Below are 14,823 nucleotides of genomic sequence, written 5' to 3'. Positions count from 1 at the left end.
AACACAGAGATGAGGTGTCTTACGGTACCCTGAGGGAGGTTGGGGAGGGCCGTAGAGAGTACTGAAGCTTAGCTCGATTGTAGGGCCAGAGAGGTGGCAACGACGCGAGTAAAGCAAGTGCAAAGAGAGAGCAATAAATAGGCAGGTGCAGCTTGAAGCTTTTCCAGACTGGGAGACCTAGTTACAAAGAGTCGATTAACCTTATTGAGTAGCTTGGCTAGAGATATAGAGGAGATTATAGGTTTTAGCTTCCTCGAACGCGGTGGATAGCCTTATATGCGGGGCGGCCCCGGCTCAACCCTTCCGTACGTATCGTGAACGCGGTGAAATCACAGTCGCAATACATTCCTCAAAACGACGTTGCTGGTGGCTTGAAAGGCTAAGGAAATTCGTTTCTTAGTCAGGAAATATCGATTGGTCACACTTCTTCGCTACTGCATAGAACAGAATGAATAAACACCCCATTTTCTTCGCGACCAGGAGCAAATCTCTAAGAAGATTGGATTTAGCCGGACCCCATGTCCTTCTTTCACGTGCAAATCTATACAATGTGGTTGTTACACTATTTGAAGTCCTATCTTTCACACCCATGCGGGGTTTCATGGATCTAGGTCCCAGGTCTGGTCGGTGATGAGGTCAGATCGACCATATAGAAACCGTGAGGAGACGACAGGCGTAGAGAATCAAGTTATTATTGCGCGGACTTCTCCAGGCGTCGTTTCATGCTGACCTAGAAGCCCCGTATGGGTTGATAGTTGACCCACACCTTACGTGCGTAGGTTAAATAATGCGCATTTCGCAAGATACTCCCTATGGAGATGCCGACGCTTAGCAGCTATGCTTGGTCATTGCGTTGTTGACTTTCTCTGCTGGAAGATCAGAAAGGTTGTATGAATATTATGGAAAAGAGAATAAGCAGGATATGCAAAATAGTCATGAAGACATTCCAAGCGACACTTCAGGCTGAGAGATGCCTGATCGCCGAAGATGTAAGCTAGCACCAACGCAGCACTAGCTCTCAGCCCTATGGCGGGCTTTGGCAGTTGCATCATCAATTTGGACTCAAGATTGTCTTTCGCACGAATCACATCGTCGACGCCACAACCACCATTATCATTGCACAACCCGCGGCCAGTCCAAAGATTTCAGAAGTCATTCCGCCTTTACATGGACCGTTAGCGGCTGTCAACTACTGCCGAACGGCCACCGCGCGCGGAAAACCCCACTCCGATCTCTCAACCAAACACTTGCTCGACTCACAAACCTCGTCTAAACAAGCACAACCGTCCGCCAACATGGGAGCCATAATATCTCTTCCTTTCACAATTCTTAACCTCCTCCTACCATTCACGCGATCTGGCACACCTCTGTCGCAAGATCTCTTACATACAGCAGTCCTTTGCGGCACATTATATTTTGCCCCACAAATAGGCGAATGGTACAATGCGCAACGGCAAGCAGCAGAGGCAGGGTCAGGACAAAGGGAAGACAATGAAGATGCGCATCGCGCAGTTGAGCCAGCGGTCAGAAATCAAGAAGATGTACAAGAACAAGACCAGGGCGAACAACTCCCCCTAGACGAACGTCTGGTCCTGCAAGACGACGGCACAGAAGCCGCGCGACCACCTCGAGCGCCCACACCACCGCCTCACCAGGCCCACGTTGAAGACCTTCCTGAACTACACCATCCTCAACGACACAACCACGAAGAACGAGAAGTCCAACTACCCGACGATGCTTTCGCTCCCGGCCCCGCAAACCCCCCACCACAACAGAACGCGAACCGCCCACCCCCAACCCAACGAGTAGTCGGCACCAAGAAAGCCAAATCGCTTGCCCGGAGAGACCAACAGCGCGCCTACAATGAGTGGCTCCGCTCCGAAGCTGAAATGCGGCGCCTCCAAGAAGCCGAAGGCCGCGAGGAACGCGAAGCAGCTTCTGCAGCAGAAAAGGCTCGGCGAGCAGCTGTAGAAGAAGAAATTCGGGAAAGAGCGAGACAAGAACGGGAGGAACGAAAAGCAGAGGAGAAGAGGGAGGCCGAGCTGGAGGCTGCGAGAAGGGAACGGGTAGTTGCATTTGTGAGGGAGAAGATGAGGCAGAAGGGCGCCGTGGATCTCGTGGATGCGGCGTGGAATGAGGGCAAGGACAGGCTCTGGGTTGAAAGATTGATCAAAGCAAGCGGGCTTATGCAGCAGCTGCAGAAGGAAGGAGGGTATATTATGATTACAGGGCAAGATTGGCTTGTCAGGATCGATAGCGATGTTATGGAGAAAGCTTATGCGGAGGCCGAGCAACTTGGGGAGAGAAGTGGCGGTAAAGTCAGCTTCGAGGAGTTTGGAGGGATAGTAGAGAGGGCGGTCTTGGGCAGGGCGGCCGCTTAGACATGTACCTAACGTTGAGCACGATATACACGTAGTAAGTGTAGACATAAGATACCCATAGATGATTTTGAATAATACACTCGAGTCTATCAACATGGCATGCACGGCGGGCGCCATGGCGCTGCCAATGGAGTGAATCGTCACTGCTGTCGAGTTGCCTTCCAACAGCGAATCTGGTCTCTTCCAGCCAGTCTGTGACCATCAACATCACCTCGCACGCAACAACGGCTCATCTGAACGTGGTATCGTATTGTCCATTTTTGTCATGCAACCATGAAAGAGGTCTTATTCGCCTAGGAAAGCCATGCCATGCATAAGATCCCTCATCCCGTCCGATCAAAATACGACCAGAACAGCCATTCGAAAGAACTCCTCCCAGAGACACCATGCACACCCATACAAAGAACGCACGCCTTTATCGGTTGGACTTGGCGACACGCTCGAGCTCATCCTTCTTCTTGATGGCGTACGAGTTGCTGCTTCCCTTGGCAGCGTTGATCAGCTCCTCAGCAAGGCACTCGGCAATGCTCTTGACGTTGCGGAAAGAGGCCTCACGGGCACCGATGGTGAGGAGGGAGATACCCTGGTTGACACGGCGGAGGGGAGAAACATCGACGGCCTGGCGACGGACGGTACCGGCGGAACCGATACGGGTGGAGTCTTCACGGGGACCGCAGTTGACGATGGCATCGACGGCGACCTGGATGGGGTTCTGGTCGGTCATGATGTGGATCTACGATTGTCAGCCATCTCCTTGGGGGCATTGCATGCCACTTTCGCGATTCGAAAATCTGGCAGGTCATAGACGTACGATCTCGAAAGCGTGAGCAACGATACGGACAGCCATGAGCTTCTTTCCGTTGTTGCGGCCGTTCATCATGAGCGAGTTGGTGAGACGCTCAATGATGGGGCACTGGGCCTTCCTGAACCGCTTGACGGCATATCGGCCGGCGGAGTGTGAGATGTAGACAGGTGAGCGGATCTGGATGTAGTCGCTGCGGCTTCAGTTAGCCGAAGGTCTCGCAGCGCAATACAAAGTATCCAATGCCACCATTGTCCCTTTATGTAGGTATGCGGCGCGATATCGTGGGGGAAACGTACGTCAATGAGATGTCGCGGACCTCGACCTCCTCGTAGGACCACTGCGAGCTGTTAGTTTTGTGCGTGTGAGCGGAAATCGCAATGCGCCTGCCTTGTTGAACAGCTTAACGCTGCCCTGCTCGTCGGTGACATCCTTGGGAAGGATGTTGATACCGGTGGGGTTCTCGACCTCGATTTCTCCGTTGTCAGACATGATTGCGGTTGTCGGTGTGGGAGGGAGAGAGAGAGGGATGGGCGTCAAAGTTCGTAGTCGCTGTCGATGAATACTGAAGTCAGTCCTTGGACTGGTGGGCATCGAATTTCGAGCTCGCTTGGTCCGCCAATGGTGCGCTAGTGGGGCTTGGCAGCGTTGCACGCGTGCCGACCATCTCCTCCTCCACGGCTCCCGGTGCAAGGAACATCACTCTTTAGATTCATTGTCATATTCAGGCCGTGCAGGAACATACTCACAATCAAGTTGACAGTTCTCGCCGCCACAACGTCTGCATACTTTCCACAACCAGTACATTAAAAACCTTGAATGCTAAGAGCGGAAGATGACCATACTGAATTACAATATCATAAGAACTAGCAAAAAGCACAACTGTGGTATATAACGCAGTCACTGCCCGTCCGAAGCCAACCGTGCATGCATGCAACCCAGACGCCAGGTAAAATTCAAAATGCAGCAAGAGCCTCCAACGCCATGCAATGCCGCTAAGCGCAAGGTAAAGTCGCAACAGGGAAAATCAATGGTATCACGACTCTCGCGGCGCTCTCGTCAGCATAGCAGCCACCAGTCGCTCTCTGAAACCTCCACCCTGGATTGCTCATCTCAGCTTCCGCGATACACTGCGGACGCGGGTCACGGGTGCGCTGATGTCTCTACGATCCTTCGCGCCCTCGACCATCTGCTTCATTGGCGTTCCGTGACCAGCGGCCATGCTTCTAGCACGTCCCCTGCGTTCACGAATGGCTGCGAGGGCGGCTTCGCGGTCGATGCCTAGCTTGTTGAGTGACAGTTCACCTAAGACAGGTGTCTGTGTATTAGCCGCAGCATGTGCGACGGTCGAAGGAGTCATAGGCCCTCGGCCCGGCTTGAATGCTGGAGTGGCAGGAGAGAAGTGAAGAGGGATGGTGGTGGTGGTGGTGATTGTGCGAGTAAGATAGGGTGTTGCTGGACCGGTAGGCTCCTGGTCTGGCGTCGGCGGTGACATGTCCTCATCTTCACTGTCATCCACGGCGTCTTCATGGATACTGATGTCTACAGCCTTGCTCTCCCTACGAGCAGGAAGGACAAAGTCTACCCTAGACGCTGGACGAGACTGTGGTAGAGACACTTCAGTAGGAATGACTGAGTTGCGCATGTGTGCCACCTCCATCGGTGCATCAATCATCTCCACCGCAGGCGATGGCTCTGCAGGTGTTGCCAAGTCTGTTGATGGGCGTGACTTCATCGGGGAGGGGACAGAGCGGAAGGTTCCTGTGTCAGGAGAGAAGGCGACAACGGTCTCTGGTTCCTCGGCCTCTGTCTTGACTGCGACGTCCTCTGGCGGTGTGATGGGTCGCTCGTTTTCAACAGACTCTTGCTTGATCGCTACGTCTTCCATGACTTCGTCTCCGTGGTTGCTAGGCGGAGGTGTGGAGATGGGTAGCGAGACCTTGATGCGCTGCATCTCATCTTCCAGAGAATTGTCGTGGATGTATTGCTTTCCACTGTTCTCAGCAATGCGGCAAGAACAGCATTGGAACTGGCATTCCATCTTCATGAAGTCAATCTGTTCCTCCGCGCGCTCTCGGGCACGCCTCTCTGCTGCCAGCTCCTGCTGAACAAAGCGCAGATCAATTGCGTTCTTCTTTGGAGACACGTTTTCCTTATCGTCATCTTCACGCGAGAGGTTGCGTGGCTTGCGTGGTGATCGAACGGGTGACGCGAATTCGTCGGTCTCTTCTGCGTCGGCGGATGGGAGTGGGATTTGGCCTTCGGCAGCGATGCGCAAGACTTCCTCCTCTTTTAAGCTTGTCTTAAGAGCATCGCGTTCTCCTTCTACCAAGCCTAGCTTTTCTTTGAGTGTCTGCACTTCTTCGTTCAGTCGGTTGGAGACAGTCTCGATCTCAAGTTGCAGGTTGTACACGTCGTTCTTGTACTTGGTAGCTTCGTCGGTCTTGAACTTGACATCCGACTCGGCCCGCTGCAAGCTACGCTGAAGCCCCTGCATCTTAGACTGGAGCTGTGGTATCATGGCAGAAGTCCGTAGCTTCTCGTTGTTGGCTTCCATGAAGTCCTTCTTGGCGTGACGATATTTGCCTTCATAAACTTGGCTACGGCGCTCTGCCTCCACCTGGAACCCATTAGTAGCTGACATGGAGATACAAAGGTATGATAGACTTACCGCTCTGGCTCGATCACCCCTCCACTTCTCTTCATTTTCCTTAAAAATCTTCTCCCACTTCTTGATGGCAGCCTTGCTCGCCTCGCGCTCCTTCTCGTATCGTTCCTTGGTGATAGCCTCGCCGAGAGATCCACTCGCGTGTTCGAGTTCGTTCTTCAGCTCGTCGATGCGGATGTCGCGTCGGCTCAGAGCCATTTCCTGTTCTCGTTCCTTCTTGGCATGTTCTTTTTCAATCTTGTTCAACTTCTCGGCATGTCGTATTCTCTCCTTGTCGAGGAGTTCTTTGAACCGCTTGCATGCTTCTCTTGGGTCCTTAACCTCGAGGTTCTCGAACATGCCGGTAAGTGCTGTAACGGAGACATCGGAGTCGGTCCGGCGGTGTGTGTGTCGTAGCGGCGAGTGAGGACGGAGGTTTGGCGTAGATGGCGCCAGGACCGGGGACGATCCTCTGGAGTCGCCAAAGGGAGATCTTGAGCCTGCACCTCGGTCGGGGCTGACGGGAAAGATGGGCATCCCAGGCGAGAAGGGAGCCTTGTTGGGCGAGAGGGGAGGAGGGGGATCCATTGGGACCGGGGATTCTTTGAGGCGCGCCAACTTGACGGTTGGGGAGGGTTATGTATGTTGTCGAGGGGTAGCACTTGCTATGAGTCTGGTTTGGACTTTGGTAATCTAAGGAAGTTGTGCAGCACGTCTATGTAATGTGCGATGGTGCGAGCTCAGACGATAAATGTAAATAGCGCTAGCCAACAACGCGACGCCACTTCCCTGCACCATGGCAACCCGCACGGACCCATCTGATCCGCGAACCCCACGTCATATTGTTTGACCGTTTCGACAAGCTGGGGGTGGCCCCTGTGATGTTAAAACGGCCAAATCCTACATGTGAGGAGGCGCGTCCTACTGGCAATGCGAGACGTTATGTTGGAGGCAGTCACTTTGCTGTATGTCACAACACGTGCATCTCACCTACGATGTACACAAACAGACCGTCTTCGTGAAACATAATCGGGAAAGCGAGTGTGAGTGTATTGAGTAGACTTCCTTAAGACCATGACAAACCCCGTCAACCATAACATTACCTCGATAGCAATATGGAAAACAAATGAAACACCGCGAGCGCTCTTCTCTCACACCTATTGCAGCTCCTGCCGTCGCTCCCCGTCTTCGCGTCAGACGCTCATGTAAGCGACTCCGTTTGGCGCTATGCCATATTCTCCAGTCGATTGAGCAGGCGTAGCAACCACATCCGGGGTTGTGGGTAATGGCACGGCGCTAGTGATCATGGTACCAGGCGTAGCTGAAGAACCTGAAGTGAAGTTAGCATACAAGCTGTTCTGGACGAAAGCAATCAGATCACACACTGGATAGCACAGCGCTAATTGGAGATGGTGTCTGTGCAGCGTTGGATGAAGTGTACTGAATATTCATGGTTCCTAGTACCGACGGAAGAGGCGAGCTGGGAGCATAGACTTCTACTGTAGAGCTTCCCGCCAGAGTAGAAGTTGCAGGGTAAACGGCAGAGTCTGTGCGATGTCAGATGTGCTGGGTCATATCTATGCCTGGTGGGTGGATTGACGAACCCAATGTATTGGAGATGTAGATACTGCTTTCCATTGCATAAGTCGTGGCGTTGCTATGCGGCATGTACTCTGTTCCATGAGCTGGTGATCTAGTATATCCTGTCGAGATTGGTATGTAGGCTGTTGGTATCGTGCCTGTTGCATACGTATTGTGCGATACTTGTGCTCCTTGGAGAGTGAGCGAAGCAGTAGGATAGGGCGCTACGGATACAGTCGCGTAGTTGGAAGGATATGGTTTAGGGGTGTCTGCAAAGACGTCAGTCATCCATATACAAACGAAGCTTGTCACGAAGATTGAGAAGAGCAATGAACGAGACGACAGTCATACTGAAAGTGCTCGAAACTACAGGGCCATGTCCCCCAATATGGGATACAATGATGCTTGTAATAGGTGTTGTAGAAGAAAACCCTGATATAGCCGGGACCTCTGGAGGTGGTACAGTCGGTTCAGTGGGGTGAATCATGGTACTGCTCAACACGATCGGGCTCGGCGAAGGGTTTGTAGGATAGCCTGTCATCATGTTAGCTATTGGAAGTTGACGTTATTATGGTTTCCTTGACCATATATCGTGCTACCGTCGCTTATAGGATAATGATCGGTTTGCAAGGCGAGTGACGCGATGCTCGAGCCAGCGACTGTCACTGTCGCAGTCGAAGAAGTGGCACACGGCGTACTCGAAGTCTCAAGACCTATACCAGATGACCTGGCCATGGTTATCGGATAAGAATATCCAGTACCATGGCTCGCTGAAGGGTAGTGGTTTTGGTCACCATCTTTGTAGACATCTGACGCAGGGACTGAATCATGATGGCCTCTGGGAATGACGAGAGCGGATGTGAAAGCGCTGGTGAGCACAACTCCAAGGAGTGACGTCTTGGAGAACCAAATTCCCATGGCGTAGATCATGCTGCGGTGACTATTGGATCTAGGCTGAGTGATGGAAATGTGTTTCGATCAGAGAATGAAGGACATGCAGGAGTTGCTCGAGATTAGACTTGAACATTGAGTGCCATACATATACCTCTGTAGACTGGAGGGCGTCGAGACGCCTCGTTGTACAGTCGCGCCGGAATCTGCAAAGTTGTAACATTAGACCCATTCGTCCCTACACCATCCCCCTGTATGATTGGCTAGCGGAAGTGTCGTTCTGTGGCAACGTTCTCTTCCATAGCATCGTGAAGGAGGCGTACTCATAACCGCCCCAAATCGGGTCCGGTTGATCACACGGGGACTGAGGCACAGGTTTGAAATCGTACTGGTGGCCCCAAACAAAGACCATGAATGCGACCATGATGGTGGCGTGTAGGAACATACTCGTTTTCGACGTAAGGGGTGATTCTGAAGTACCTTAGGTATCTGATTGGGGTTTTGGATTGAGTCAAAAGCTGTTACGCGCCACGATTGTGCATGTAACAACTAATCTGGTCTGATGGAGCAAGGTGAATTGATGCACATGAGCCTGCTCGATTGCACTTGGTTGTTGCCCTTTCTGGGGTTTGAGGGGCTTTTTTGTGTCAAGCCAGCCCTTTCCGGTATCTCAGCTTCCTTCGGAGCCAAGAAATTTTCTCGAATGTGTCTTGAATCCTTCTGGGGGCAGAACCTGCCATAACCAGAGGAGTCTCGCTGGAGCCAGATCTACTTACTACATGTAAGCCTCCTGTAGACCTTAGCGATATCCAATAAAACAAGGGGCAATGTGATCTTGCTTCGATGTCAAGTCTCTTTCAAATCGCTCTTCTTTCAGCGAAGTGGTATACGTGTAAATTGCGGCGTCCCTGTGTACCTTGCTACTCATGAATCCATGCCTGGCACTCACCGCAGCACGTCATGAGGCAAGGCATCTTGACCCATCTAGAGCAAATGATTACGCGTACTTTCTGGTACCTGCGAACAGCCATGACAGCGTCGATGTCATTGCTGACAGTGGTAGGAGAACGTCGGATGATCTGGAAGGTGGTCGGTCACCGAAAGCTGTAGAAGGGTGGGGCCGCAGAGCCCCACACTGGCGCAAAGACGGATGTATTCTGAGCGGCTCTGCCTTGCGAAGATGCAATATTCAACTTCAAACTTAATTCCTCATATTCTGAGCATCAAACTTGATTTGACAAGTATTTCCTCGATTTGAACTAGATACAGTCTTGTGATAGAAATGATCACAGAAAACAGAAATATCTCGCAACTTCTACAGATTGCAATCTAGTCTGCATGGTTTCGCAGTCCGTCGCTGAACAAACAACAAGATACATAATAATCCGAAAACTCCATGCGCGCAACGCTCGCTCGAGGGTGACTATTAGTGGTAATGACAATCTGCTGATGATGGGTTGGGACATGCTGTAATAACTTGAAAATAGCCGCTTGCAAGACATTGGTAACTTTTTAAAATAGCGTGAATGAGAAAAGACGGAAGCGTCATCCGATGATGGCCGTGCCTGGATCGTACTCGTAACAAGGGTATCGAAGTAGTCTAATCGTTTTCGACCAAGGAAACTGGAGAAAATAAGGGGGCTGTGTCGCATCATGGTTGTCAGACCTCCCATGGCTGTCGCTGACGGTTGACTGTGCCGTAGGACCTTGGCTCGTCTTCCTCAAGAAGACTCTCCATGATGGATCCGACATCAGTGTTGGTAACTGTGATTGCATCTTCCTCGTCCAGCCTCTTCCGCATACGGTAAACCTGTACCGTAACATAAGTGACAAGCGACGTGCCGATGACAAACGCCGCACCAGCCAGAAAGATGTTTACTGGAATGGGATTGCCATGGAAAGTGCCTTTCGTCAAGGCGTCGATTGCAGTCTGCGACAGATTGACCAACCCAGACGTGCAGATGATAGTTCCGTATACACGTCCAAAAGTAGCGAAACCAAAGACCTTGGTCGCGTAGTCCGACATGGCTGAGTAGTAGAGCGGACGCAGGAAGACGAACAGGATAACGTTGACATATCCGGCCCAGAGTGCACAAATGGAACCTATGATTCCGATAGCGGAGGTCATGAAGACAATGATAAGGAGGACGCCGGGCGTGCTGACGTTATCGAGTAGAGCACCAAGGAATGGGGTAGCGATAACTCCAGCGAGAGGCAAAGCAACGTCGAAGAAATCGTTGACCTTTTCGGCTAACTTTACAGACCCGAGCATGTAGGTGTACTGTTCACGGATAGCTTTTCATGGTGTCAGAATCTGTTCTCCATCGTAGTCCAAGGAGTCTACTTACTTGCGATTTGATAATTCATACGCACCATCTGAATGACAGTCAACAGGGTGAGCAGTATGAACCAGGGCGTCAGCATCTGATCTTTGGCAGACTTGTTGTGCAAGGCACCCCAGACACCGGAGTTTTCCAGCCTTTGCTCCGCCTTCTCTTCGCGAATCTTACGTGCTGCTTCGTTGCCGACCAGCTCGTCGAGTTTGCTCAATCGCTCCTTACGACGCGTACTACGGGCTTTTCTTCGCTTCCACATCTCGTTGTCAGGAAGCTCGTCGTCGGACGAATGGACATCTCGCATGGCATCTTCAGCCCTCTGGATCTTCATTTCAAGCTGCGCCTCAGTTTTGTAGTTCTCGGTCGGTAAGAAGGTCAGTTGCGCGATGACGATTGCTGCCGGGACGACGAGATAGACTAGAAAGAAGGTCTGAGGCTTGAAGTTCCTGTCGCTAGCATCGTAGATAAGCCTGTAGAAGAGGAAAACTGCTGCCGATGCATCGAATGCGCCAGTGACAAGCGCGACGATACTACCCGCATACTTGGGGAAGGCGTTAGCAATCTGGAAAGAAGGCAGGAAGACAAATGTGCCTCCGAGGGCGAGGAAGAAGTTTCCAATTGTATATCCGTCAAAATGCTCGATCTGAAAAGCGAGACTCATTAGGATACTTCCAACCGCCAGACAGAAAGAACCGAGAAGGAAGCAAAGCTTGGGCCCATAGCGATCAAGCAAGGTGCCGACTGGTAAAGCAGAAACATTTGCCGTCGTTGACGCGAGCGAAAAGAAGAAGTTCAATCGGAGATCTTGCTCGAAGCAAACTTCAACATCGGCATCCACCTCTTCGGGTGTGCACAAATTTCTGAAAACGCCTTCCTTGATAAGAATCGGCTTCAAAGCTGCAAATCCGAAGACGATACCGCTAGCGAACCAACACGCCAGAACCGTTGCGATGACCTGTGCTGCAACCGAGCGTTAGTGATTGGGAACCGATTGTCGTAGGATGCTGCCAAACTTACCAATACGTTTGCCTGTCGGCACCTTGTACGGCGTCAAGCCTCCAGGTTCCTCACCCGCCACGGGCTCATCAGGGTGCGGTATTACATCGTAACTAATAACCCTCCTCACACTCTTTCCCGGGGCGCTCAAAAAGCCAGCTCCCGATATCGCGCTCTCAAGAGAAAGCCGACGTTCCGCAGCATCCTGTCGGCTAAGCTGGCGGTCGACAGGCGGTAAGAACAAATCTACCAATGCCTCCTCGCGATCAGTGCCCTCTTGCTGTGTAACATGCTGAATCAGCGACATGGGAAGTCTGCAATTGGGCGCTCGTTGTTCAAACGCAGAGCAGAATAGGTGTCTTAGAAAGAGAATCAAAGGGGTCGTGAAGGGTTCGGCTCGTCGAGGGCGACAGAAGCTAGAAAAGCGGGAGGGCGGAGTTAAATTGATGCGCGCCCTGACACGAGACCCACGATCTAGACATAGCGATCGCGGGGGTCACATGGTCACATGCGACACGCTCCCGGCTTCATGGAGCCGTTGAACATGTTGTGTAAACGTCAGTAAACGCTCTGCAACCACGACAGTCGAGTACACTGCAGAGCGGGTACGCTGCATGTTCGCTTACTAGAGAAACGCCGCGAAACGTCTAAAATGGTCGGTGTTGTTGCGATTGATTGGTCGTGCCGCGGTACTAAGTCGGCAACGAAATCGCCGATCTCCCCATCCACTTTCCTGCAGGTTCCATGAGTTGCAACCTTGGAACCCGGCGCACAGGGTCTCGATAAGGAAAAAGCAAGTAATTCGACCTCTGAGATGTTACACCGCAACTTCGACAGATAACTCTTTCATCACTGGCATGTCAACTCCCCAGGTTTTGCCTAACAATCGAGGCTTACCCTGAGGGCACCTAGGTATACAATACAATTCGTCTCATTGCCAACTGAAGGAAAAAGACAATGTAAATTCTCCGGGCGCATTATCGCAAGCCTTAATCTGTCGTCTATATCTATTCTTTGTGGTATACATTCGCATCGAAGTTTGTGGGAAACCGGTCCCGTCCTTCAGCATCGCTCCGTACCCAAACCGCAACGCTGGTGCCGGGACACTTGAACAGCCCGTACCCCTCGCTGTCGATCTCGACCTCGCCTTCCTCCCACCCAAGAATATCAGTCCACTTCTCACCAGCATGCATCTCGCCAACAGCCATCTTAATCTCCCCAGGACCTGCGTTGCTCATCACACACGCTAGACCCGCTTTCTTGTCCCATGTTCCACGGCGCACAAATCCGATGCAGTTGGCTTCGTTGAAATAATCTTCTTGAGTTCCGTACGCGAAGAGCTTTCGTGCGAGGATAAGATCGGCGAGCTTTCCGCCGCATGAAGCGGGGGTCTCATGTGGTTCAGAGAGTCCGTAGAGGTCGCCATAGAAAGGACACGGGTAACCCTCCTGCCTCAGCAGAATGAGAGCATAGGCGAGAGGCTTGAAGAAACCCTCGATCTTGGTCTCCATGACTTGACCTGGCTGTGTATCGTGGTTTGTTACGACTGTAACAGCATCTATGGGTCGCATTTGAACGAGTGTGTTATCATAGACCTTTCTAAGGTCTCCCGACTCGGTGGTGGAGATTGACCCAAAGTTGTTCAAGAGAGGCGAGTCGTAAAGAGCGAACTCGTGGTTCATGCCTTCAAGCCAGTCGCTCATCTCTTTGACATCGCCTGACCAGAATTCACCGACCACAAAGATATCGTCTCCGCACTGTTCACGCAAGTTCTTGATCCACTCGTTGGTAAACCTCGAGCTGAAATGCTGGACAGCGTCCAACCGGAAGCCCTTCAAGCCGAGTTCTTTTGTGATCCACACTCCCCAGTTCTTTACATCTTCTTGAACCTCGGGGTGTGAGTAATCGACGTCGGCGAACATCATATAATCAGCATTGCCTTGCTCGTCGTCGACAGATTGAGACCAGCCTTTGTTATCGCCAAGAATCTTGTAGATGGCTTTCTTCTCATTGGCTTGATCCCAGTCTGTGCCTGAGAAATGCTCCCAGTGATATTTCATCTTGGAATACTGTTCGCCGCGGCCTGGGAAATCGAAGCCTAGCCAACCCTCAATCTCGTAAGCGTCAGAGGTCTCCTTGGTCCTGTCGTTTTGATCAACTTCAACAACGCGACACTTCTCCGTCCTATCGGCACCAGCTTTATGGTTCAGTACAGCATCCCAGTACAAGCCTACGCCGTGCTCTTTGGCGACCTTGGTGAGTTCGAGCAGTTCGTCCTTGGTACCCCATTTGGTGCCTTTGGCGCCCTTCTGATCAAACTCGCCGAGGTCGTATAGATCGTAGATGTCGTAGCCAACGCCCTTGGGGTTGGCGGCTTTGCAGCCAGGGGGTAGCCAGATGTTGTCGATACCGATGGCTTTCAGCTTGGGAAGCTGCTCGGCCAGCCGTTTCCAGTGTTTGTGGTCGTCTGGGACATTCCATTCGAATCCTTGAAAAAGAGTACCATTCTCTGGTGTCGGCTTTTGTTCTGCAAAGCTGTTAGACTCGGGCGGCTAAGAACAAAGAAGAAGTGGGCAAGACTAACCTTCGGAGCCCATGATGGATTGCCAAGAAATGTGTTCCAAGTTCTTGAATTTGCCCTCTAAAGACTGCGGAGGATATGGGAGGCAAGTTTATTCTTCACAGGTGGTTGAGCGAGCAAAGTCTTCACTGGTACCATGGCCAAATATAAAGATAGCATTACCGCTGATAGCGCGTAACGAATCCTGCGTTGGTCGGAACTTAACAGGTTTGTCTATCATGTTCCCTGCGTTTGCGTTGGCAAGCGAGCTACGAAGTAAGGGCGCACGGGTGGTGAAAGGGTCTGGAAGCGGGTGGGGGCGACGCGGGGCGGCGCTGTTCCAGTTCAACAAAGTGCGCCGGTGACGTCAACTGGGGCTCAGCAATCACTCCGCGGCCTTGATACTGCGAAGGTCCGTCGTTGAGATAGTAAACAGAAAAAGACAGACAATCGAATCATATCACGTGCACTCGAAAAAATCCCGAAGTCTACAATTGACGGCGTTAGTGGGATGCGAGATTCTGCAGGAAGATCGTCGCTGTTGTGACAGCCGGGTGAATGGCGCTAAGCTCATCAAGGTAAGGCGCTCTTCGAATAGCGTATCCCAACTGCGTGATGCATCTTGATGA

The 14,823-nt window shown here is 51.8% G+C and overlaps 5 protein-coding genes across 5 annotated transcripts; 1 reads left to right on the top strand and 4 right to left on the bottom strand.

The window, feature by feature from the left end:
• Window positions 1-1,295: 1,295 nt before the first annotated feature.
• On the top strand, window positions 1,296-2,381 carry J4E82_001601 (uncharacterized protein; the record flags this gene model as incomplete). Its single annotated transcript, XM_051727910.1, has 1 exon — window positions 1,296-2,381. One exon carries the CDS (start codon window positions 1,296-1,298, stop codon window positions 2,379-2,381), a length of 1,086 nt encoding a protein of 361 aa, XP_051592265.1.
• Window positions 2,382-2,796: 415 nt separating this feature from the next.
• On the bottom strand, window positions 2,797-3,675 carry RPS5 (ribosomal protein S5; the record flags this gene model as incomplete). Its single annotated transcript, XM_051727909.1, has 4 exons — window positions 2,797-3,114; window positions 3,193-3,376; window positions 3,483-3,523; window positions 3,592-3,675. 4 exons carry the CDS (start codon window positions 3,673-3,675, stop codon window positions 2,797-2,799), a joined length of 627 nt encoding a protein of 208 aa, XP_051592264.1.
• A 616-nt stretch (window positions 3,676-4,291) lies between these two features.
• Window positions 4,292-6,418, bottom strand: J4E82_001599 (uncharacterized protein; the record flags this gene model as incomplete). The annotated part of the gene is made up of 2 exons (XM_051727908.1): window positions 4,292-5,803; window positions 5,855-6,418. The coding sequence occupies 2 exons, from the start codon at window positions 6,416-6,418 to the stop codon at window positions 4,292-4,294; spliced, it is 2,076 nt and encodes a 691-aa protein (XP_051592263.1).
• Window positions 6,419-9,962: 3,544 nt separating this feature from the next.
• J4E82_001598 (uncharacterized protein) lies at window positions 9,963-11,941 on the bottom strand (the record flags this gene model as incomplete). Its single annotated transcript, XM_051727907.1, has 3 exons — window positions 9,963-10,597; window positions 10,651-11,598; window positions 11,656-11,941. The coding sequence occupies 3 exons, from the start codon at window positions 11,939-11,941 to the stop codon at window positions 9,963-9,965; spliced, it is 1,869 nt and encodes a 622-aa protein (XP_051592262.1).
• Window positions 11,942-12,641: 700 nt separating this feature from the next.
• Window positions 12,642-14,231, bottom strand: J4E82_001597 (uncharacterized protein; the record flags this gene model as incomplete). Its single annotated transcript, XM_051727906.1, has 2 exons — window positions 12,642-14,161; window positions 14,219-14,231. The coding sequence occupies 2 exons, from the start codon at window positions 14,229-14,231 to the stop codon at window positions 12,642-12,644; spliced, it is 1,533 nt and encodes a 510-aa protein (XP_051592261.1).
• Window positions 14,232-14,823: the final 592 nt, after the last annotated feature.

Source organism: Alternaria postmessia, assembly GCF_024291825.1.
Source record: "Alternaria postmessia strain BMP 2775 chromosome Unknown scaffold_6, whole genome shotgun sequence".
Taxonomy (NCBI): Eukaryota; Fungi; Ascomycota; class Dothideomycetes; order Pleosporales; family Pleosporaceae; genus Alternaria; species Alternaria postmessia.
The sequence above is the reverse complement of the archived record's forward strand: the minus strand, read 5'-3'. Positions and strand labels throughout refer to the sequence as shown.